This window comes from Antennarius striatus, chromosome 6 (assembly GCF_040054535.1).
Source record: "Antennarius striatus isolate MH-2024 chromosome 6, ASM4005453v1, whole genome shotgun sequence".
NCBI lineage: Eukaryota > Metazoa > Chordata > Actinopteri > Lophiiformes > Antennariidae > Antennarius > Antennarius striatus.
Window position 1 is genome coordinate 7576982 of NC_090781.1, and position 22500 is coordinate 7599481.

Consider the following 22500-nt stretch of genomic DNA (forward strand, 5'->3'; position numbering starts at 1 on the left):
GGTCTGCTTAACAAGATGGCGATCGAACAGCCCACAAATTATTATAAGGTCCACTGTGTGAGCTTTAGTGGTATCCAGTTGTAAGCACATTACGACCAACTGCACATCCCACAACTCATCCTCCTTATTAAACATGTTTTAGATTCTACAAATGTGAGATAACCAAGACCCCCCCTCCCTAGAGCCAGTGTTTGGTGTGTCCACAGTGGGAAGACGACAGGTCCGCTCTTTATGCAGATCTGAAAGATGACCTCTAAGCTCCAGATTACACAAATATTTTAAGGTGGTTATACATGGACAAGAATTTAATATCATTACACACACACACACACACACACACACACACACACACACACACACACACACACACACACACACACACACACACACACACACACATACACACACACACACACACACACACACACACTTGTGCAAACCATTGCTGACAAGTAAAAAGAATCTCCATCAAAGTAAATCAAAGCTCTTATTGTACCAGGAGACGAAAAAGGAACACTGGAGCAAAACTAAAGGAAAAAACAAACTTGCGAACACACACACACACACACACACACACACACACACACACACACACACACACACACACACACACACACACACACACACACACACACACACACACACACACACACACACACCTACTACATTAAATAACCCTGACAGCTTCACATCCTGTATCCTGTGGTGTTGGTCCATTATGACACTTTTCCCCAGAACACTTTACAATACACAATTTGTTTAAGGAAATATGACAGAGTTACATCGTTTAGGAAAATAGGATGAAGAACAGGGAAAGTATTTCATTCCAAACTATAAACACAATCTACAACATCTGAATAATCCTGAGGATTCAAACTAAGTAAGTACTTGCATTCGAAATTAATTCGAAATGCTCAGAAATGAGAAAGAGAAAGTTGGCCTGGGACGATTTGCGTGTCCTGACAGTCTCCAGTCAGTTTCCTCCGACTTCCTCCTTGGATATAAAACATATGGTTCGGTTCAGCCGGTGGATATAAATTCTCTGACTATGGGAAAGGTTGTACTAACACAACTAGGTGAAAGCTGTCAAGGTGACTGTCATTTGTTGATGTTCCTGTGATGAAGTGACACCTTGTCCAGCCTATCCCACCCAGCCCAATGTCAGCTGTGATGGGATCCAGCCCCCCACCCGCCAAGATCCTTCAAGGATACACAGTCAGAATCAGTGGATGGATGGAAAAGAAAGACCAGCTGGAAACACAAAATTCCTGCAATGTATTCCTGTTTTAAAAGAGGAATAAATGATGATCAAAATCGTTGCCTATTAATTTCCATCTAATAAATCCAATGCCTGGCCATTAATTTCTTGTTTCAGCTGTATTTTAGTTCATTTAAATTAAAACAACGCATCACTTTAGCAGCCTGTCCTTCGTTTGGTGATAAATAGAAACTAAATGCTCAGATAAATGTGGACTGAAAAGTGTGATACTCTTCAGTGAGGCAGAAGCTCAGGGAGAGACAAGAAAACCCTAGAGCTGAGTAGGAGAAGGTCAAATTAGTATTTTGTGCTGTGTTGAGTAAATACCGTCTATTTACATTTCACCACTGTTGCCTTTCCATTGGAATTCTCTTCAGTGTTTCTGTTCTGTAATTAACATCCGTAAACTATTTGACTAATGACACTTCGATTTACACTTTGTTCCAGGAACTGAAGAAGAGTTTGCCAAGGTCAGTGTTCTGAAGGCAGCTGCCTGGAATCCCCCAGGCTGTGCAGCGCAAACCAGTGTTCTTTTGCACGTATACACATCTCCTCCGCCCCTTCTTTATCTGTCCCTCCTTCCACTTTTCCGTTCATGCCTCAGGAATCAAGCAGCGAGGGCAGCAAAACAGTCAGCAGCAAACTGATTTACTTTGGCTTTGGCAGAAGTGGCAGACGGGCCAGTGAATCTGTAGCGATGCCTCAGTCTCCCATGTTGGCATCTGTGGGCCTGATCTCCATTTAGACTGATTGGGATGTTGTTTCTTGTCTGGACTGGTGGACATGATAACGGTGTCAGGGACGGAGCATATGTCACACGTTATAACAAAAGTTTATAAGCATCTTCTACTACTTTAACGCCAGTGACTAAAAAAAAACAAACTTAACAGTGTACAGAAGAAATTTATAATACACCATAAAAGATGTGGAAAGACCCATACTATTAAATTATGCAGTTTGAGTTTGCATGTTCTCCCCATGTTTGCATGGGTTCTCATCAGATTCTCTGGAAAGGCTCCATCGCCCCGGTGACCCCGACAAAGGATAAGGACTGACCGGATGAAGGAATTTATGAAGAAATTAACAAACTTGTTAAGGAAACTATTTTCCAGAACTAACATTTTACCTTTAACTCAAAATGAAATGTCATGATGACGATAGTTAGTTCTGAAGTTATTTATATTTATACTTGGTTTCATATGATAAAATAATTTGAAACTTTCAGTTATGTTTGCTCCTGAAAGTTGACTTGAATATTTTGAAGCTCAGATTGTTGCTCGTTCCATCTCCTGGAGGTAATTCCTAGAAACTGTTATAAATCACCTTTAGTCAGTGAACCAATGCGAATCCATTTATAATCCATCATTACTGATAGTCAATGAACCAATAAGAATCCATTAGTAACATCTGCCAATAAAATTGCATGGATAAACATTACATTAAAATAGTGGTAGACAATTCCTTTGAGAGTAAATTAAAATTGAAATAAAGGGTGTGTATTTGATATATATATATATATATATATATATATATATATATATATATATATATATATATATATATATATATATATATATATATATATATATATATATATATATATATATATAAATGTTATGACATAAAACATGCTTCACTTTTCAAATGTGAAATAACAGTAATAACGCTGTGTTCCTTAATTTTTTTTCAGGTTGCCAAAAAAAAGTTTTGTTGAATAGTAAAGAAGCAGAAAATTGAGAGTTTCAGACTCAAAGATTGTCTGTATTGTTCCAACATATAACCACTTTCACAAATTGCTGAAGATAATTTACAAAATTCAATCATTTTGATTTAAGAAAACTGTTAAGTGATCAATTATCTGTTTGTCATTCCACATCCTCTGTACTACTGAAAGGGTTTATGGATTATTATTGTTAAAAAAAAAAAAATTGGTAACATGAAAAGTCAATTTTTCACATGGAGTGAAAAAAGTCAAGTTCCTACAGTCACACTTTGAGTATAATTTTCAAATCACAAACATATAAAATAAAGATGAATTTGACTGGCAGCATTTTTTCCTACATATAATCTTCTATAAATTGCAAAAAATATGGTAAAGTGAATTTTTTGGACCACACTGTTTGTAATCTCTCAGATGATCACTTCATGAATATACAACAGTGATTAAATGTCATGTAAAATGTGTGTTTTAATGTGTTAGTTAGGAAGTAGGGAGAACATGATGTAACAGATTCACACTCAATTCACCCGTCACTGATAACCGAGATGGAGCTGCTCCTGTGAAACACTGCCCACATTCACCTTTAATGAACTCCAGCACCAGAAGAGTGTTGAACTGAGTGAAGTTTAAGGTCCGTGGAGTGTTTTTATGTTTGGGTGGATGTGGCACACGCCCATGGGGGTACGTGAAGAACAACGTGTTTGTGTGTTTGAGATAAACACATTGTTTGAACAGATGTTTAGGGCAGAGGTTGACAGGATCGGACATAGCCTGAACTACATCTGGAGAACCTCTGGGTGGTACATGGAACAGATATTAAATATACAGTGTATAAAAACATACAGTACACTTTTTTTTTTTTTTTTGATGAACCTTTTTGTTTTTTTAAAACCACACTATCATTGTAGATTTGATGCAACCCATCTGGCTCATGTTTTCATGTTTACCATTGTGGGACATCAATCGTTCCATTCATGCTCAATAAATGAGCAGTCTTCATGTAAATGGTACAAACAGTAGTCTCCCATTGTGGTGAAGATGGTGCGTGAATGCAACCAGAGGTCAGTCGCAAATTACATCAAAGTTATGGCTTTGTTTGTTCAAGACCTCAGTGTCAACACACACACGCACGCACGCACACACACACACACACACACACACACACACACACACACACACACAAATGCAAACAGGTATTGAGGCCTTGTTTTTTGGGGGGGGTCCGAACAGGAAGGAGAACACAAAAGACACACAGGAAGAAGCTGTCAGTCAGTTGCAATAGCTGTCAGCGAGTTTAAGAGTTACAAGTTTTCTTGAATTATTTTCCAAATTTGATCAGAAAGTCTGTTTAGAAAATGAAACATTACACTGTAAAAAAAAAAAAAAAAAAAAAAAAAAAAAAAAAGGACATTCATTAATTTATTCAATTTTACATCTGTATCATACTCGATCTAGCACAGACTTGAGCTCTGGCTTCCATTTGTTCAGGCTTAAAATGCATTTATTATTTTTCTTTTGACGTTTTGTGAGTCAAAAAAATACCTATTCAAAAATAAAAAACAAAAATACCAGGTTGAGCATCATGTAAAATCTTTTCCATAACGAACTGTATTTATTAATTTTTTTACGTCGCTTGATGGCGCTGTCGTACTCCGGCTCCTCGTAAAACTCTTCCGGGTAGTCGTTGTCAGGTCAGAGGTCAGAGGGTACGCGGGGGTCATGTTTTGCGGCTGTGGTGTAGCTAGCTAGACATCGTTCTGTCATGGCTTTCTTTAGCTCGTTGATGAGACGGCGGCTGTCTCCGGCTGTGTTCTGCTTCGCCCGGAAGGTGAAGCTCCTCCAGCGGCCGGTCGGCGGCGCCCCGCGGAGGAAGCTGCACTGTTCTGCGGCTCAACGAGTCACAGAGACGGGGAAGAGCCGCGGACCGGAGCAGCTTTACCGGCTGTCAGACCTGGATAAGGCGGACGCTTTGGTAGGTTAGAGCCGGGGGGAAGACGCTGCCTACTGACCTTAGAGGGCGGTGTTTTAAAAATACAAACAACCTGTATGCTGCCGTTATTTTAGTGCAAGAAAATACACTTCATTCTATAAAAAATGTTGGATAAGGGCATAGTTAGAGGTTCGTGTTTGTCTCAGCCTTCTTTTCTTATTCCTACAGATGCTGAGAAAATCCCATGAGACAGGTAACCCAAAAGAAACCCACCACTTCATTTTAATAAACTGCAATCTGACATATTAAAATATATATTATACCATCAGCAGTTTGAGGACAGGTGTAAATTGAAGTTGATGATAAACTAGATGGTAGTTCAACCGGTGCAACTTGTGTAAATAACAGCATGACGTGTTTGTTTGGGTTCAGCCGGAGACGAGCGTTTCCTGATTGTTTCGTCATGAGTTTGTGTGACGTCACGAGATAAACAGTTCAACAGAGAAGAGAGTAAAGAGGAAGATAAATGTTGTTTACCGCTGACCAAATGAAGGTTTTTGGTACCTCAGGTAGATTCTGGTCAACAGATTTGAGTCCAGACACCAGTGGTGGTGGCGGTGGCCGATGACTCTGTTGAGTACTCGTGCTGAAATGAAGAAAGTTGTGAGTCTTGGAAGAAGAGGCGGTGATGGGGAGTGAAATGGAACACATAGCAACAGCATGAAATAGAGCTTAGGAGAGACTTGTATTTATAAGTACAAGATGATAGGTTAGCGGTGAAGGTGTGTCTCTCTGCTGCTTTATAGATGTGAGCGGCTGCCTCTCTAATCTCAGTGGTGTTGATTCTCTTATGTTACACTATCAGCTACCGCCCTGATATGGGAACTATAGTGCTGTCAGCCATTCTAACAGAACTGTGTGTACAGGGATAGTTAAGAAAAAAGAAATCATGTTAATGTAAAAAAATTTCTGAAAACGCGAAAAAATAATTTCAAGAGCGAGGTTTTCATGTAAACAAGACCCAAGACTGGACATATGTGAATGACAGCAGAAATAAATCTAGTGTTTTGTGTGCTAAGAAAGTCTTATCACTGAACTTTTATCGTACGTTAAAGTAGTAACAAGAAATATTCATATGCACATTTTTCACTCAGATATGATCATTTCATGAATGCTTTAATTCATTGTGCAGGTTCTACAAAGAGTCAGGAAGCTAAATCCTTAGTGACGACCGTATATTTATAACTCATGACGAAGATATTAAAAGACAAAATTAAATTCTCAACTCAACATTGTGAAAATATTCTGGTATTTCTTGTCTTTTTACGCCTCTGTCACATCTATTTATGTGGATTCAGCTCAGCTCGTTCCTGTCCCTGACTGCCGGGTTGTCTTGTGACTGCAGTCATAGTCGGTGTAAATAAACTAAACCCCAATGTGTTCAGTTCAGATCAGCCCTGCTGTCATTGATCAGCACGGCAATCAGCAGAGATAACTCAGGTTGTATTTAGATCTACCTTCAAATTATGGCCACATTTTCACATAGCTCCTTTCAAAAGAAGGGACATTGGTATTATTGAGTCTTTTTCAAGTTTAATTTTAAACTTATATCCAATAAGTAGGGCTGATAATACTGTAGATGTCCTGATAGAGTGAAGAGAAGAGAAACAGTAAAGTTAAATGATGTCAAATTTTTCCTGTTTCAGTATTACAACAATCACCTCAACATTTCAGGTTTAGATCATTTAGATTTTGTTTTAGACGAATTTACATTTTCATTTACAGTATTTTCAGCACTATAAGGCGCACCTAAAAGCCTTTCATTTTCTCAAAAACCGACAGCGCGCCTTAAAAGCCAGTGGGCCTTATTTGTGGAAAAAGTTTTGAAAAAGGCCATTCATTGAAGGTGCGCCTTATAGTCCAGTGCGCTTTATAGTGCAGAAAATGCTGTAGTTAATAGCTATTAATTTATAATAATTAATTTGTCAAAAACTGACAGGATTTAAATATCAGTTAACTTGTGATGTTATAAAGCGCTCATAACTTTTACACCACAAGAGGGCGGACTTCACCTTTCATTCCCAAGTACCTGCTTAACACAGATGAATAGGTCTGAGCAGTAGGAATTTCTGAGCGTCATACTGTTGAAAGCACAACAGTTGAGGTTAATATTGTGACACAGTCTTATAATAGAACTCAGGTACAAAACTGATGTTACACCTCTTGAAACATCAGTACCCACTGGTTGCATCGTGAATCAAAAGAGGAACACTGTCCACCCAACAGACATCACATTGGTGTTGACTAAAAGACGCTGCAGTAATGAAGCAGATACAGTAGCTGAAGAAGAACTTCAATAATCTAACGACCATAAAGTTAACGTTCCTCTGGATAGATTAAATAAAACCTAAACACACAGAACCACAAACAATTTGTTTTTTCTAATGAATACAAAATAATTGTTAACATGTTTAACTTTCATGTAAAACTATTACATGTCTGCCTCTCTAACTACTACATACTATTCTGTCAGAGTGTACTGTGTGTGTATTTAGATGGAGTCAAATCAGTATATCAGCTTTACATGTTTGCCCTTGGACATCAAACATTAATGTCAGCGCTTCACTGCCAGAGAAAGCCAGATGATCCCACCTCAAGGATCATCCATTGGGAAAAGATAACATATTCAGAAAAACACTGTCCCTCACAGAATCCATCACACCTTTCCATATCTGTCAACATCTGCATTTTGTTGTGCAGTGTTTTGGAGCCTTGAAGAGAGAGAGCTTCTTTTCTGGTTTCATGCTTTGATTGTTTTGCAGGATTCCTCTCGTGGTTCAGGAACGGGCTGCTGGCGACCGGCATCGGAGTCATCGCGTACGTCCAGAGTGAAGTGGGGCGGGAAGCAGGATATGGTAAAGGCCTCGAACCCTCACATCTAGTACAAAAACATACATTGAAGTTTATAGTAATGTATTTACATATATAAATATATCCTGCAAGATTTGCCTTTAAACGTTCATATATTCCTTTAGTGTGATGCACATTTTTGAATGAAAACACATAAGAATGAAGGAACACCACTAAATTAAGACTGTGTTATTTATCCTTAATTTCTTAAATTAAAGATAAATCATAGACGTGAGTAAAAATGAGTATTTTAATATTTTTTGTTCTAATAATGTCACTTTAGATTGATAGATTTGATCGTGGAGAGTTATAAATTAATACTATCTCAACGGTACATCTTTTTAATGTGTTTCCCGTCAGCCTTCTTCATCCTGGGAGGGGTGTGTGTGTCGTTCGGCTGTGCGACGTACATCGGCAGCCTCTTCGCTTTGCGGAGGATGATGATGTTGTCGGTGCCCATGCTGCTGCTCCAAGGCGCCGCCGTGGCCTCTGTCGCCCTCTTCTGGCTCTGTGCTGTATCTCTCTACATCGGCCGGCTGGAAGTGGAAATCATCCACGAGGATGAGGAGGGAGACGACAGGGATGAGTGCCATGAATGCCGCGAGAGGCGTGAGCACCGGGCTTCCCGTGGCTCCCATGACAACAGACAGGATAGTGATGGGAAGGGACCCCACAAGTAGACTGTATGGAGAGTGGACAAGGATGTGTGTGTGTGTGTGTGTGTGCTTGATTGATTGAAACGTTATTGTTACGGTGGAGAGACTGTCAGATCTTTGATTTTTCTAGGTCGATTAAATTAATATCAGGTGAATTAAATTAGGTTTTTGTAGACTTTTATCGGATTCATTCAAAGCTGCCAAACTTCCTATCAGTCTGTCTGGAATATCTGTAGATTTTGAATTAAAATAAAGACCTGCTCCGGTTCACAGGCCACAAGTCCACTCAGAATATCATGTTTGTTAATGCTTTTCACTGCGGTCACTTTTGGTCGTCTCGTTGGCGAGCTGTCGCTGGATGCTGCTCACTTTAGCTGCTTCAGCACAGGTTTGCACTGACGCTTTGAAATAAAACAAAGTGGTTGTAATGAGTTGAGATCAACAAGCAATTCATGACTGTCTAGAATATACTTTTGAACAAGATGAACTTCTGCGTGTTTTTATTTTCTATTTTCCTACAGAGAAACAGTTTGGTAAAAGTGTTTCTCTTCTCTCTAAGGCTGGAAACAGTTTCCCCCCCCCCCCACATCGATCTGTTTTACTCTCTATTGTCACACATGTTCATCTCCTAAATGTACCCACAAACTTTTTTTTTTACACCATTATTGACCACCACCTCAGACGTCTGAGTGTGTGTGAAGACGTTGGTGTGGGGAAATTGTTTGTGTTTGAGTTTACAGTTCACTTCTGTCTGCGTCAGCTCTCCTTTCAGTGCGCCCTACTGTACATACAATAATAAAGAGAAATAATCTGCCCAGACTGTTGGTCTTCAGTGCTTTTGCTTTCACACGTAACTTTCTCCAACTTTATTGATGTAACGCTTTCATGAAGGATCCTCTTAAACACATGTTCACTAACATATACACAGAGGACACTAAGTACATTAGCAGTTAGACGGAAGCCTTTAGGGGACATTTAAAAGCTCTCATACAAAAAAAGCACATTCCATAATCGCTCATGAAAAACTTTAGACCAAAAGTAGAAACCTCATAAGTCTGCCTTGAAGAAATTCAAAACCTTCTATTTCATCCAATTTGCTGCTCAAATCGACGTCTCTACCTTTGACCACATAATTTATGCAAACCAGGCGCCGCCTTAACGCGCTGCGCTGTCAGAGCCGGTATCATTCGGCCTTACATTCCGAGTCAAAAGATGTACAAACTGTCTAAACACATGCTGTACACGCATAATTTTTATAATGAGCTGCGCCTCTGCCAGCATGTCTGAATATCTGAAGCGATGTGAGAAGCATGTGTGTGTGTGTGTGTGTGTGTGTGTGGGGATGCTGGTGATGGAGGAGGGGGGTTTGTCTGTGATAACTATCACTGACTGGGTTAGGGCGAAGGTGTGTGATATCTCCCAGCCATCGACACACAGCGTCGCTGTTCAGACTCACCTCAGTCACCCCCTCTTCCTCTCCCCTCTTCCTCCTCTCCTCCGATGACTCCCAGGGCGTTTGGGTGCAGTCGTGTTTCACATGCAGGGTGTGTCCATCCAGATGGCTGCTGCAGTGTGACCAGCAGCACCTCTCCTACCCCCCCCCCACCTCCCTCAGATCCTCCTCTACCCTTTCGCCCTCCAGTCTCTTTCTCTCCGAACACCTCCTCACGTTCTCTCCTCCCCTCCCCTGTCTTTCTCTTCTCTCCTCGTCTCTCCGTGGCGGCTGCATCTGACTGCACAGGTCTGCTTGGCATGCAGGAGGCTCCTGAGGCCTGGCGCGTCTAAAGGGCAGGGCGCCCAGAGGCAGGAGACGCGCCCTCACTGACAAACACCATCCAGCCCAAACCCCCTCCCCCGGAGCAGCGAGGAGAAACCACAACGTCGGTCGCAGCTCCAAGGCCTCATCCATCTCCAACCTTGAGCTCCACATCCACACGTCCATTCCTGAAAGCGGGGAGCCTGAACATGAGCTCGTTCTGACAGCAGATTGCTGGTCGGCTCTCGGGTGTTAAATACCACCAGCACGGATCAAAGCCTCCAGGTTGCTCTTCTCTGGGCAGGAAAGAGGGGCTCGTTGGGGAAATAATGACAAAAGATGAAAGTAGTAGAGGCACCAGAAGAAAGGATGGAGTTTTTGCGGTGCAGCGAGCTCACGTCAGGACTGCCACCATCCCTCACTCTATTCTTCCTGCCCGTATTTTCACTCTTTCAAATGCATTTACATGTGCTCAGGTATTTCCCCCGGGAGCGCGACTCCAATCCAGGGGGTAAGATAAGCCATCAAAGTCAGTGACAGAGAGGGCATATGGGTGAGTCAATGACAGGCCGGGTGGAAGACAGTCAGGAGAGCTGACTGGTGGGGACACACACACACACACACACAAAGACACACACATATATGCATGCATATTAACACAAATGGCACACAATGATTGAATCTTCTCAGGGTGAATCTTTGTGTCTCGATATGAAGATCAAATTTGGTACCAAAAAAAAAAAAGAGATAGAAACCAGAGGTTTCATTCACACACACACACACACACACATACACACACACACACACACACACACATACACACACACACACACAATTATTCCGTACATATGATTTTGCACGTACAATGGCATTTTCTCCCCAACAACTGCTCTTGTTTAGTATGCGCTTCCTTTGGTCTTGAGGAGGAATGATCCTCACTCTAATGAACTGGGGCCTGCCACTTGAATGTAAAACAGGATTTAACCCGTCTTCAATGTCAGAGCCCCTCCCTGGGGCTGCTTCAGACAACACACACAAAATTCATAGAAATACACACACACACACACACACGCAAAGGCACAATAGCAATGCACTAACACACAAACACACACACATACCACAACACACGCCTACCTCTGGTGAGTCAGACCATGTGAACTTTGTGTTTTCTTTCAGACGTGCATCTGGACTTTACAGGGTTGTTGTCACCATTTACTATTTTTGTAATCTAAAGATCAATATTGTTGTGTTTTATATTTTTATTGCGGTGTTTTGTTGTTGTTGCCAACCTGCTTTGTTGATGACAGGTACAATAAGTTGCAGTATTTTTCATTTTTTAAAATTCGTTCTCCCGCTGAATCAATAATGGTGTTTCTTATCATTAGCGGTGAATTGTTTGAATTTATCGAAGTCTGACAGGTGGTGGGTACGCCTCGATGGCTGTATAAGACAAACGTGTCCAAAACAATCTTTTTGAACCAAATCTGACAGATAAATTATAAAAATGAAAATGTTGAATTTATGTGTTGCACTGAAGCAAAAAGAAGAAGAAGAAAAGAAAGAAACAACACGGTGTTGCGTTGTGCTCCTCTACTGGGATATTTTATTGTTATTGTCATCTGTATCACTGTTTCTTCTTTTTACATTTGTTCATTTTATTTGATGGAGTGATGGAGCATTCACAGAGATGGGAGGATAACGTTAGCTTCACAGTGATGGGCAAGGTGTTAGCAATTTAATTCAACCGAAAAGAAAGAAAGAAAGAAGGAAAAAAAAAAAGCATACGCACTTGTACAAGCAAGCACATACACACACACACACACACACACACACACACACACACACACACACACACACACACACACACACACACACACACACGCACACACACTATACCATTAAACACCCAAGAACGTCTGCTCACACACATTTGTGTGTGACGGCTACAGTTTGGGTGTGTAGTGCACATTTCTGAGTGTTTGTGTCATTCCTGTTAAACATTTGACTGTCTTTCACATTTGTTAAATAAGTTTGACATCAATTTTTTTTGCCAAGATTTTCAAATTTCCAAACAACAACTGTGACTCTAGATGTCAAATAAGTGATGCAATATTCAAAATCATCATAAAAACTAGTATTTTTTTTCACATAAAGTGATTTTTTTTTTTTCATGTCATGAGAGGAGTTCCAATCAATCCGTGTGAAAGAGAATTTTTTTTAAAGTGTTTATTCTTTCCACTTCTAATTCTAAAATCATTTAGCGAGCTCAACTGAAACAGAACATTTCTGCTTATTTTTTTATTGACCTTGAGCGGTCGTCTTTTAATGACCACATGCGGTCTGTTTATCCCTCTGCTGTTCTAATTGACTGTATTCCCCCCTCCGCGTCGCTGCGGCCGGACCATCACATCGGCGACCTTTTGCATTGCTCTCTGTTTTAACAGGACCACACATTGAGCGTTAAGTGATGAAGTGCTTTGAGTTCACGCCAGAACAAATTTCAGTAAGTGCTAAAAAAAAAAAAAAAAAAAACCTTCACAGGTATAAATGCTAATAAACACTTCTGTCCAGCACCACTTCCTCTCCTAAAACATTTTCACAAATATCTCTTTTATAGAGTAACACTAAATGGTGTTTGGATGATTTAGTACATCCAATAAAATAATGTTAATATGTCTGACTAGACGTTGTTGTTGTTGTTGTTGTTGTCTTTTTTTTTTTTTAAATTTCCCTTTTATCTGTTTGATCTGGTGAAAAATATTTTAAAAAATTAATAATAAAAAAGAGAATTTAAAAAAAAAAAAAAAAAAAAAAGGAATATGGCTTTCAAACACAAACATAACCAAACAAATATCACTGCATTTTCCCCTTATTGATGATGGAATGTCTGGGACATTTGTATTCATATTTTTGTCCTTACGGTGTGCTTTAAGTATGGCTGACTGATGAATATTTGTATTTTTTTTAATTATTATTATTATTATTATTATTATTATTTTGAATTTCAATACAAAAACACCAGAAGGCTGTCTCTACCTATTTTAAGAGAAATCCTACAATCCCGTCCCGCCTGTCTCTCATTATAAGAAATGATTTCTTTAATACTGCAATGATTTTAAAAAAAAAAGGTCTTTCCCATCCTCCTACTAGCTTTAGGGTTAATGTGGTTAATTGGAGCGACAGTGAGGAGGACGTGAGGGTCTTTATGGTTTTTTTGTCTCTATTTACAATATGGCTTCTCTGAGTGGAAGAGACACAGAAATCAACACAGTCATCTAGAGAAAGACACAGAGTAGAGTTCATTATTGTAGAAGCGACACGACGCCTTCAGGGACAAAGCGGTCAAAAGTTGTTTTTTTTCCCACGTCCCGTTTTCTCATCCAGTCGGTGTCAGCTGTCCATAACAGGCAGACGAAATAAATTCCCCAACGGCAGCAACTTGTCACATATTTTAATTTGCAAGTTTTTCCAACTCATCGTCCAATTAGCAACGTCCTCCGAGGCCTAGGGTCCCGTCCCCGCTGCCCTTTTCAACGTCTCTCTTTCGGGCCTGTCACTCTGCTCCAACCTTCATTTTCACCACCACCCCCCCCCGCCCCCCAAGTCCCCCCCCCCTCCAGGTCCTAGTCCTCCTCCGAGCCCGCGGCCCCCCTCAGTCCGTTCATACAGAAGGGCAGGCTGGAGGAGAAGGGGCTGTCAGAGGGAGAGAACCCGCTGAAGGGTGGCAGGCCGGCCAGCCGCTGCAGGTGTGGGAAGAAGGCCGGCGGGGGCCCCTTGTGGGGGTCGGAGCGTAGCTGCAGGCCATCACCGTGTCCTGCACTGTGGTGGTGTGAGGGGGGCAGCTCGGGCGGAGCGTAGCGGATGGTGCTGGGGGCGTAGAGGCTCTGGGGGCCCTGCGGGCTGAGGGCCAGGGGGTGGAAGAGGACCCGCCCCGCCGCGCCGCCGGCAGCCAGTCTCTGGAGCAGCTCGAAGTCCGGGCCCCCGCCCGCACCGGCGACCCCCCGGCTGACCACCCCTGCCGACGCGACCCTCTCGTCGCGGGGCAGCGGGGAGGACACGGACATGACGGGGGATAAGGCCGGGGACGGGGGGGTGAACAAACCCTTGGGAGGGGCGTCGCTGCTGGAGGACGAGTCGGGGACGGGGGTGGTGGGGCTGTCTCCGTTCAGGCTGCTGGAGGGGGTGTGCGCATGTGACGGCTGGGACTGGGCGTGCGAGGTCGAGGTTTGCGTGTGCACCCCCCAGCGCCCCCCAGCGGTCAGGGCGTCGTGCTCAGTCTTGACGCTGGGGCTGCTGGGTAGGGCGGGCGGGGTCACGATGCTCTTCAGCTGCTGGATCACGGCCCGCCCGTTGTGCACCCTGCCCCCGCCCTCCCCTCTGGTCGGCGTGTCCCCTCCCCGATTCCGTTTACTCCCCCCACCTCCGTCTTCCTGTTTCAATCTGTCGCCCCCCTCCCCTGCCTGGTCCCACTCCGCCTCCTCCTCATCGTCGCCTTCGCTGTCGCTCGCCAGATCCGAGGAGGCCGACACGCTCTCCTCCGCCTGACGGAGATCCTCCAGCCGGCGCCGGGTTTCGGGGGGGGCCCCCTCAGGGTCGGACCTCAGCAGGCGCTTCCTCCTCTCCTCCGAATGGACGGCGGGGGCGGGAAATTTGTCTCTCCCTTTGGCGTCGGGGTCGCTCTTCCCCACAGAGCTCTTCACCGGCTGGGAGCCTGAGGCAGGAGGAGGATGTTTACGATCAGAGGCATCATGGGAAGGCGGTAACGTCTGCGTAGAGCGTCCTACCTCGTGCTTGCGGGGAGCTGCGGGTGGGGGACGAGCTGACTCGGAGTCGCTCCGCTCTGATGTTCTCCGGGAGCTGCAGCAGATCCAGGGGGGTGTCGGGCAACTCCGTCCGGCTGGAAAGGGACGAAGAGATGGACGGAAAATCAGGAGAAAGAGAGACGGGAGAGAAGGTGGAGGTAAACACAAACGATTACCCGCCACTTAAAACCACTTAGAGCGTAAAAAAATAAATAAATAAATAAAAATGAAACCCACTAGTGGTCACGCTGATTTGAGTGAATACTTAGACACAGAAACAACATATAATCAGACTAATAACAACCTCTAATAGTCAAACTGCTTCTAACATCCTTCTAACCTCCACCCAGTCCTTTAAACAACAACCCTCATCACACAAACACAAAAACAGACAGATAGGCAGACACACACACACACACACACACACACTCAGCAGCCCACCTATACACAGTTAAGCTCAGACAAGGAAGAGGCTGCTGGAGAATTTAATGAGCTCTTGTAATTACAGGACTAATTAACTAAAACACCATTCAGCCCCCCAAAATTCTGACATCCATTTGTTGTAATTATATTGCTACACTCCAATTAGCATCCAGAGTCAGCCTACTCGCCTTGTTTTTGTCTGACTGCTCGGCGCGCGCCCACACACACACACACACACACACACACACACACTTTTTGTTACACGCCGTGCGCGTAGGCGTGCACGTGAGAGAGAAATGTGTGTGTGTGGGGGGGGGGGCTCATTTTGTTGTCGCTACTGCAGTTCTTGTTGATCCTGTGGTGAATATGAAACCCCTTAAAAGTGATTTTACATTCAAATATGTAAATGAACCTAAACAGGAATACGTTTCCCTGTAAGATCACGTCGGCCAATCAAGAGCGGCGGGATTTAAAGAGTGAGGAGCGATGCTGCGTTGCTGAAACCTACCTGGATTCTATGAGTAATGGTCTTTTACTCAAGTTTGGAAAATTATTGTTAACTCTGCACTAAATGAATAAAAGAATAAAAAAAAAGAAAAGCAAGTCATTAAAAAGTCAAACCGCCGGACCGTCCATCATGACGGTTCCGCCTGGTGAAAGCCTGTGAAGCCCCTGAATGACGTCTGATGATTTAATCACATCAACAAAATGACAAGAATCTGTCGTTTCAACTGGAGGAGTACAGAAATTAATTAAAGTGCATTCCCTGACTGCTTGTAGATGGGGGGGGGGGGAGGAATCCTAAAAATCTATGAAATGTAAAACGACTTCAGTCTTCTAATTTTAAATCTGCAATCTTTATCGGAGAAGTCAGAATAACTTTTAACATGAACTCTCTGTGTGCTTCACTTTAATGTCACAATTTTCTGACCTGCTGGAGGGGCAGAAACACGCCCCAAAAGCCCCCTCCGGATTTCATCATCTATCCCTTCAAAGCATCTGTACACAGTGTGGTGCCTGCATATATAAACGTGTTTCATATCAGCCTTCCTGGACTTAAAAGTGCCACTCTGCCGCGGCTGCACTGACCTCAGGACATAGTTGACCCAGATGACGTTGCGTTCATGAGGGGCTTTGTGGTTGATGGAGATGGTGGCGGTGGACTGGATCCACAGGTATCCTCCTCTCCTCTGGAGCCAGCGGTAATAGCCGGTTACCACCTGACCTTTTCTCAGCACTGGGAGGAGACCGGCCAAAACAAAAAAAAACAAAAAAAAAAGGGAAAGAAAAGAGGTCTAACAGGATTCAGACAATTCATTTCCGATTCAGGTATTGGTTTAGTTATTCAGGATGATGGCAGCAGAGGGCGCCGATCACAACAATCTCCTTAATTTGTCCTACAACTTCCCACTAAAGGGATGGACATGACTCTCATCTGCTGTGACTCACGGTCCTCGTGGCTCTGCCGGAGGTTCTCCAGATCCTCCACGTAGATAAAGTGGTAACACGTATGTCCAACGACCTCTGCTGGGGTCAGATCCATGTACTCCGAAATCCTGGGAAGAGAAAGGGGAACCCAAACACATCTCATGTAAAAAACATGAACACGTGTGCACGTGACAAGCGGTACACATCTCCACAAGATGCATGAATTTGAATATATTCAATGTGCACGCAAGCTAAACCTCACCTGTTCTCGCAATATATAACCTGTAGGTCCATGTTCACTCTGAAGACGAACATCTGGCTCTCCATGCGGACCTCATTAAGCGTGGTTGGTGGAAGCGTGTGTGCCAACGCAACCAAACCCATCGGTCGACGCACCGAGCGCGTGGACCCCGGGACGAGAGCAGGGCGGCAGCGGATTCGTCCTGTCACGTGGATGACCTAACAAAGAAAGGAAAAAAAAAAAAAGCCTGTGTTAGCGGCATGCAAAGTGATTTCTGCAGGGACAGAATTAAGGGGTAGATTTAATCAGGAATTAAACTGCAACTGTAAGATATTCATCAAAATACAAGCAGAATAGTAGTTAACAGAGTTCATGGTAATCCCTTTGGTAGTTTATGCATAATTTAAAAAAAAAAAAAAAAAATCTCAAAAGTCCTTACTTGCAAAAAGGTGGAAGGAAAAAAAAAAAAAGCCCCTGAATCAGATCCTGATCCTGAAAGATTCCTTCATACTGCACACCCAACACTTTTTTTAGTTTATGCGTAAAATGTTGAAAAAAAAAAGTCTGGCAATGTTAAAGAAAGTGAAATGATATACCCAACCCCACCACCAAATTTAGATTAAAATTTGTAAATTAAACAACTACAAATATCCTGACTTAACGGATGCCAGTGAACACATCACCTCCTTAGCAGAGGTAATTCACATTAACGCAAATACAAAGTCAGAGTCTCTGTAAAATAATACGACATAGACGGACGGTATCACAGCACTGAGAGTTATGTGCAGCGGTCCAGAGTGAAATAAGGTCACAGCAATAAAATACAATAAAAACGACCGACCTGACAGAGTCATGAAACCCAGGAAGCACCAAAACTAAACGACGGAGTCTGCTTGTTATTTCATCCTTCCAGGAACAGTTCGGTAAAATGGTAAAAAAAAATGTATGATACAGAGTTTCTCCTGGAAATAGGATCAATTATTAGACCTTGTATCCAGAAGACTTGACATGCAGGCCTCTTTTGGTGAGCGTGGACTTCATGCGGATGAAGAATCCACGGTCTGGGGGTTCGTCTGCAGGAGAATGAGGACTGGAGGGGGCTGCAGGGACAGACGCTCAAGTGAGCTCAATTGCATTTAGGATTTCTCTCTATCAGTGTAGAGCGTGATCAATACCTGGTTCGGGGGTACCGGCCAGGGAGGAGGTGGAGGCGGAGTTGGAAGCGCTCTCGGGGCCCGTGAGGCAGCCGGCCTCGGCCCTCAGGTGGGGCCTGATCCCCAGTCGCTCCGCCATCTCCACGTGATCCGCCGGGTGGATGTAGTCAAACACGCTGCTGCCGGTCAGCTCCACCTGGGGAGACACACACACACGCTGATCAAGAGCAGAAGAGCAAATACCTGCACATGGGGGAGGACACACACACACACACACACACACACGTCACTCCCCCCAATACACACACAAACAGGGGAAATCAATATACATTATGACGGGAAAATGAAAGCGCTGTTCTGGGTTACAACTCAACAAGGAGTGTAGAGGTTTGTAAGACATTGCCACACACACACACACACACACACACACACACACACACACACACACACACACACACACACACACTCTCTCTCTCTCTCACACACATGCACACACATGCATTTAAGAGCGGTCTCAGAGGACCACAGCATTACACAAATAAAACTGGGGGAGATAAAAATCAATTGTATTTGCTGATTAAAAACAGGTGAACTCCAAGTACCTCCAAAGGTCACATTAGTATTCTTGTTCCCCGTGTCGCTCCCTACTTCTTCATTCACTTACACACTATCCCAGCAAGAATAAAGACCAATGCAGCGGCTCACACAGCTCTATGATCCTATCATCATAATGCATCACCGTCGCTTCTCTAATCATTTAAAGGTAATAGTGGCGCTGCTCTTGCATGGCATCCATAAAAGCAGCACAATTGGAGCAGATGTGATTCCATCTAAAACTGTGTGTGCGTGTGCATGTGTGTGTGTGTGTGTGTGTGTAAGAGAGAGAAGAGAGAGAGCATGCATGCTTACACACATGCATGCAGTTTCTATTCCATCTGTGAATGCGTATGCGTGTCTGTGCATGTGTGTGCCAACACCATTCCATCTGATAAAGCCGTGGCGGCGGCAGCCTCACACCCTTGTCTGTAGGACACAGCCATTTATTACCGGATTAGAGCCATTTACTGCAGGCTTTATAGGAGCTTCAGCAGGCCCTCAAGGACATCACAGCCAGGGGAGAGGGGAGATGTGGGAACAGGGACGGTGGGAGCAGAGGAGCCCGAGTGGTTGGACGAGGAGCGAACAGAGAGGGAGGGATGATAAGAAAAGGGACAGATGTTCTTAGTTCAACACAGGATTTAATCTCCTGGGGGGGGGGGGATGCCCCTTTTTTTTTTTTAGAATTGTGCCACCTGTAATAAACATAGTGGGCATCATACAAATTATTTCCCTTGGAATTACAAACGTGCCTGTCAGACTTCTCAGGCATCTAGATGAGACTGTCTATTTTGATATTCAGACTGATTTATAAATAGGGTGTTTGTCGCCTGTATTTGATAGAAATAGAAGCAATAAAGACAAAAAAAAAATTAATGAAAAGTGGAAGAATAAGACCTTTCTCAAATTAACTGCAGAAGCCGCTGAACTAATTCATCCGCCTTAACCATTATTCCACTTGACAGCCTGATAGACAAGTTTTAAAGGCCTCATCACTTCAGATATGAATGCAGAGGGTATGCGAATACTCACACATCAATTTAAAGATAAAATCTTCCAAGTTAGAATTCTCCTAAAGTTCAGCTCATCATTCTGTTATCTCTTATTATATGTTAAATATATTTTAGAGATTTTTTTTTTCTGTAAAAAATGAAAGATGACAAGAAATCAGCAATGTGACATAACCTCTATTCCACTCTATTCCAGAAGATGACCAGCTTCACCTTCAAAATATCTTTTATATCTTTTAATGTGGAAAAAAGAAAAAGATTTGTAGAAGAATTTAAATGTCAAAAAGCACAACTTGTTATCATAGTTAATGTACATGTAAAGATTGAGGGTGTTTTTAATCACTTACAGTTGGACAAACACAAGATTGTCTCCGCCTGATTGGAAAAATTAAAGATCTGCTAACCCTGAGAAAAAGTCTGCATATGAGACCTTTACATCTTTTAAATTGGATTATTATTAATAGCTTAAAAACAAATAGTATGTAAGAAAAGCGGGATTACACTGAGAAACAGCCTGAATTTACTCCAAGTGTTTCCTTCTGATGTCTCCTCTTCTCCATGCATACATGATGTCAGCGGCGTAATGATGAGGTATTAGATCCTCCTGCCGTATTCCTTTTGATGCTGACATCAAAACTAAACCCATCCATACATATTTTAACAATTAAGAGTTTGCCACTCTGACTTTTTGACAAGTCTATCATTCTGCCTGTGGTAGAAGCATCTTGTCCCACAAAGGAAATCTTGTTGTATTTAAATGGAAACTAAATTCACTTCTGCTCAGTGAAAACTGGACGGACCGTTTCACTGAGACACGATCCCCTCCGGAGCGACGCAATTGAGAAACAAGGTAGAGACAAACAGGTCCTGATGGGCTTAAGACCAATCTGAATAATATCACTCCATCACAGGCGGGGAGGGGGGGGGGGGGGGATCAGATCAGACACAAATGAGAAGATGAGAACGAGACGGAGCGATTGAGAGGATGAGTCAGGCTCAGACATAAAAACAGGTATGGAACGTGGCGAGAAGGGGGAGACGTGAGGAGAGACTGCGATCATTCAGATCCGTGTGTGTGTGTGTGTGTGTGTGTGTGTGTGTGTGTGTGTGTGTGTGTGTGTGTGTGTGTGTGTGTGTTTGCGCCTCTGTTTCTCCATGTATGTGACTTGACTGTCTGTTTTTGTGTCTCCTTGTGTCATTGTTTGTGTGAATAGGTGTCTGTCAGTAAAGTCTGTGTGTACCTGTGTGTGTGTAGACATGCATGCGCGTGTATGTATGGCACTGTGGAGTGTGTGTGTGTGTGTGTGTGTGTGGAGGGGGGGGGGGGGCAGCAAGCAGGGGAAGGAGAGACATGATATAAATAATAGCAGGGGGCTTTAATATGTATGAGGCATCCGGGCAGTGGTCCACAACACACTCTCAGCCCTCAGCCCTCACTGACTGATGGGAGAGGAGAGGGGGGGGGGGCGGGGAGGGGGTGGGGAGGGGGGAGCGGAGGCTGCATACTAACCATTCCCAGATCAATTCTCCCCTCCCTTAATCTAGCATCCTTCCTCCCTTCTCTTTACCTCATTTATCCTTTTCCGTTCACCTCCGAGCCCTTACACTTACTTCTCCATCCCTTCATTCTTCACCTTCCTCTCGGTCTTTTGTCTCCTCTTCCTCTTCTGTTCCACCCATCCATCCTTCCTTCCCTTGCTTCCCCTCACCTGGCCCTCCCCATCTGTTATGTGGCGTGCCCAGGTTCATCCCCACGCTCCCCGGCCGGAGACCCCGGTGTGAGGAGGGGTGATCCCGGGCAGCACCCGGGGGTCGTGGGCGGCAGGCTGTGCCCTTAGTCAAGGTTGCTGACCTGGGCTAAGCCGGCTAAGCAACCCCCCAGTCAGGGGAGAAGCTCAGGGTGTAAGCCGGGTCAGAGGGGTCAGACAGGGGTGGGGGTGGGGGCGGGGGCAGGAGACGGTCCACGGGGGCGACATGCCCTCTAAAACAAACCACCAGTTACACTTTTCACTCAGAACATCGTTTGTTTGTCCGTCCTTCCCTTCTACCCCCCCCCCCCACTCCCCCCGCGCGTCTCCCTCCCCAACAATCCCTTCCACCATTTCTTCCTCCAAGTTCTTCTTCCTCGCCACACGTTTCCATAAAAACACTCCATCCTTCCCCGCCACAAATCCTCCTAACTCATCTCGTCAACTCTTCACTCCATCTGCCCTATCAGCCCCCCCCCCCCCCTTTTTTCTCTCTCATCATAAACCCCCCCCCCCACCTCCCCTCCATCCATCCATCCTCGCTCACGCTCATCTTTTTTTCTGGGCGGTAAACGCGGCGTTGTATGTTCGAGGTTTTGAACGTAATCTTCGATCATAAATAATTTCATTAGAATGCTGATGGCTCAGGCCTGTGAGGAGATGTGATGGGTGAGGCCATCTGCTGCGCTGATAAGAGCAGCTCTGTTTTATTAGCATCTCCACCAAAGCCTCCGCTGTCTTGTTTACCTAGGCAATCCCAAGGCGAATTTCATTCCTAGCGCACATTTAAACTCTATTTACACACTCTCACACTCTCCCGCTCGTCTTTGCCATTGTCTCTCTCTCTCTCTCCTACATTTGTCCTTT

At 43.8% G+C, this 22500-nt stretch overlaps 2 protein-coding genes across 2 annotated transcripts in view; one reads left to right on the forward strand and one right to left on the reverse strand.

The window, feature by feature from the left end:
* The first annotated feature begins 4645 nt into the window (after positions 1-4645).
* Positions 4646-9291, forward strand: tmem160 (transmembrane protein 160). Its single transcript, XM_068317458.1, has 4 exons — positions 4646-4950; positions 5137-5161; positions 7731-7823; positions 8179-9291. Exons 1-4 carry the CDS (start codon positions 4741-4743, stop codon positions 8496-8498), a joined length of 648 nt encoding a protein of 215 aa, XP_068173559.1. The 5' UTR covers positions 4646-4740; the 3' UTR covers positions 8499-9291.
* A 4562-nt stretch (positions 9292-13853) lies between these two features.
* npas1 (neuronal PAS domain protein 1) overlaps positions 13854-22500 on the reverse strand; it is a 34624-nt gene continuing 25977 nt past the window's right edge. The window contains exons 6-12 of the mRNA XM_068317606.1: positions 18300-18474; positions 18112-18224; positions 17146-17342; positions 16905-17011; positions 16545-16692; positions 15015-15127; positions 13854-14941 (exon numbers count right to left, since the gene is read on the reverse strand). Of these exons, the coding sequence (XP_068173707.1) occupies positions 13854-14941; positions 15015-15127; positions 16545-16692; positions 16905-17011; positions 17146-17342; positions 18112-18224; positions 18300-18474 (1941 nt within the window). The remainder of the gene's footprint in view (positions 14942-15014; positions 15128-16544; positions 16693-16904; positions 17012-17145; positions 17343-18111; positions 18225-18299; positions 18475-22500) is intronic.

Bases quoted from the DNA above. Each gene is read 5' to 3' on its own strand.
- tmem160 (XM_068317458.1), top strand. From the start codon at position 4,741: ATGGCTTTCTTTAGCTCGTTGATGAGACGGCGGCTGTCTCCGGCTGTG. The intron at 4,951-5,136 runs GTAGGTTAGAGC...TTATTCCTACAG, and splicing joins TGGATAAGGCGGACGCTTTG to ATGCTGAGAAAATCCCATGA. The intron at 7,824-8,178 runs GTAAAGGCCTCG...GTTTCCCGTCAG, and splicing joins GGGGCGGGAAGCAGGATATG to CCTTCTTCATCCTGGGAGGG.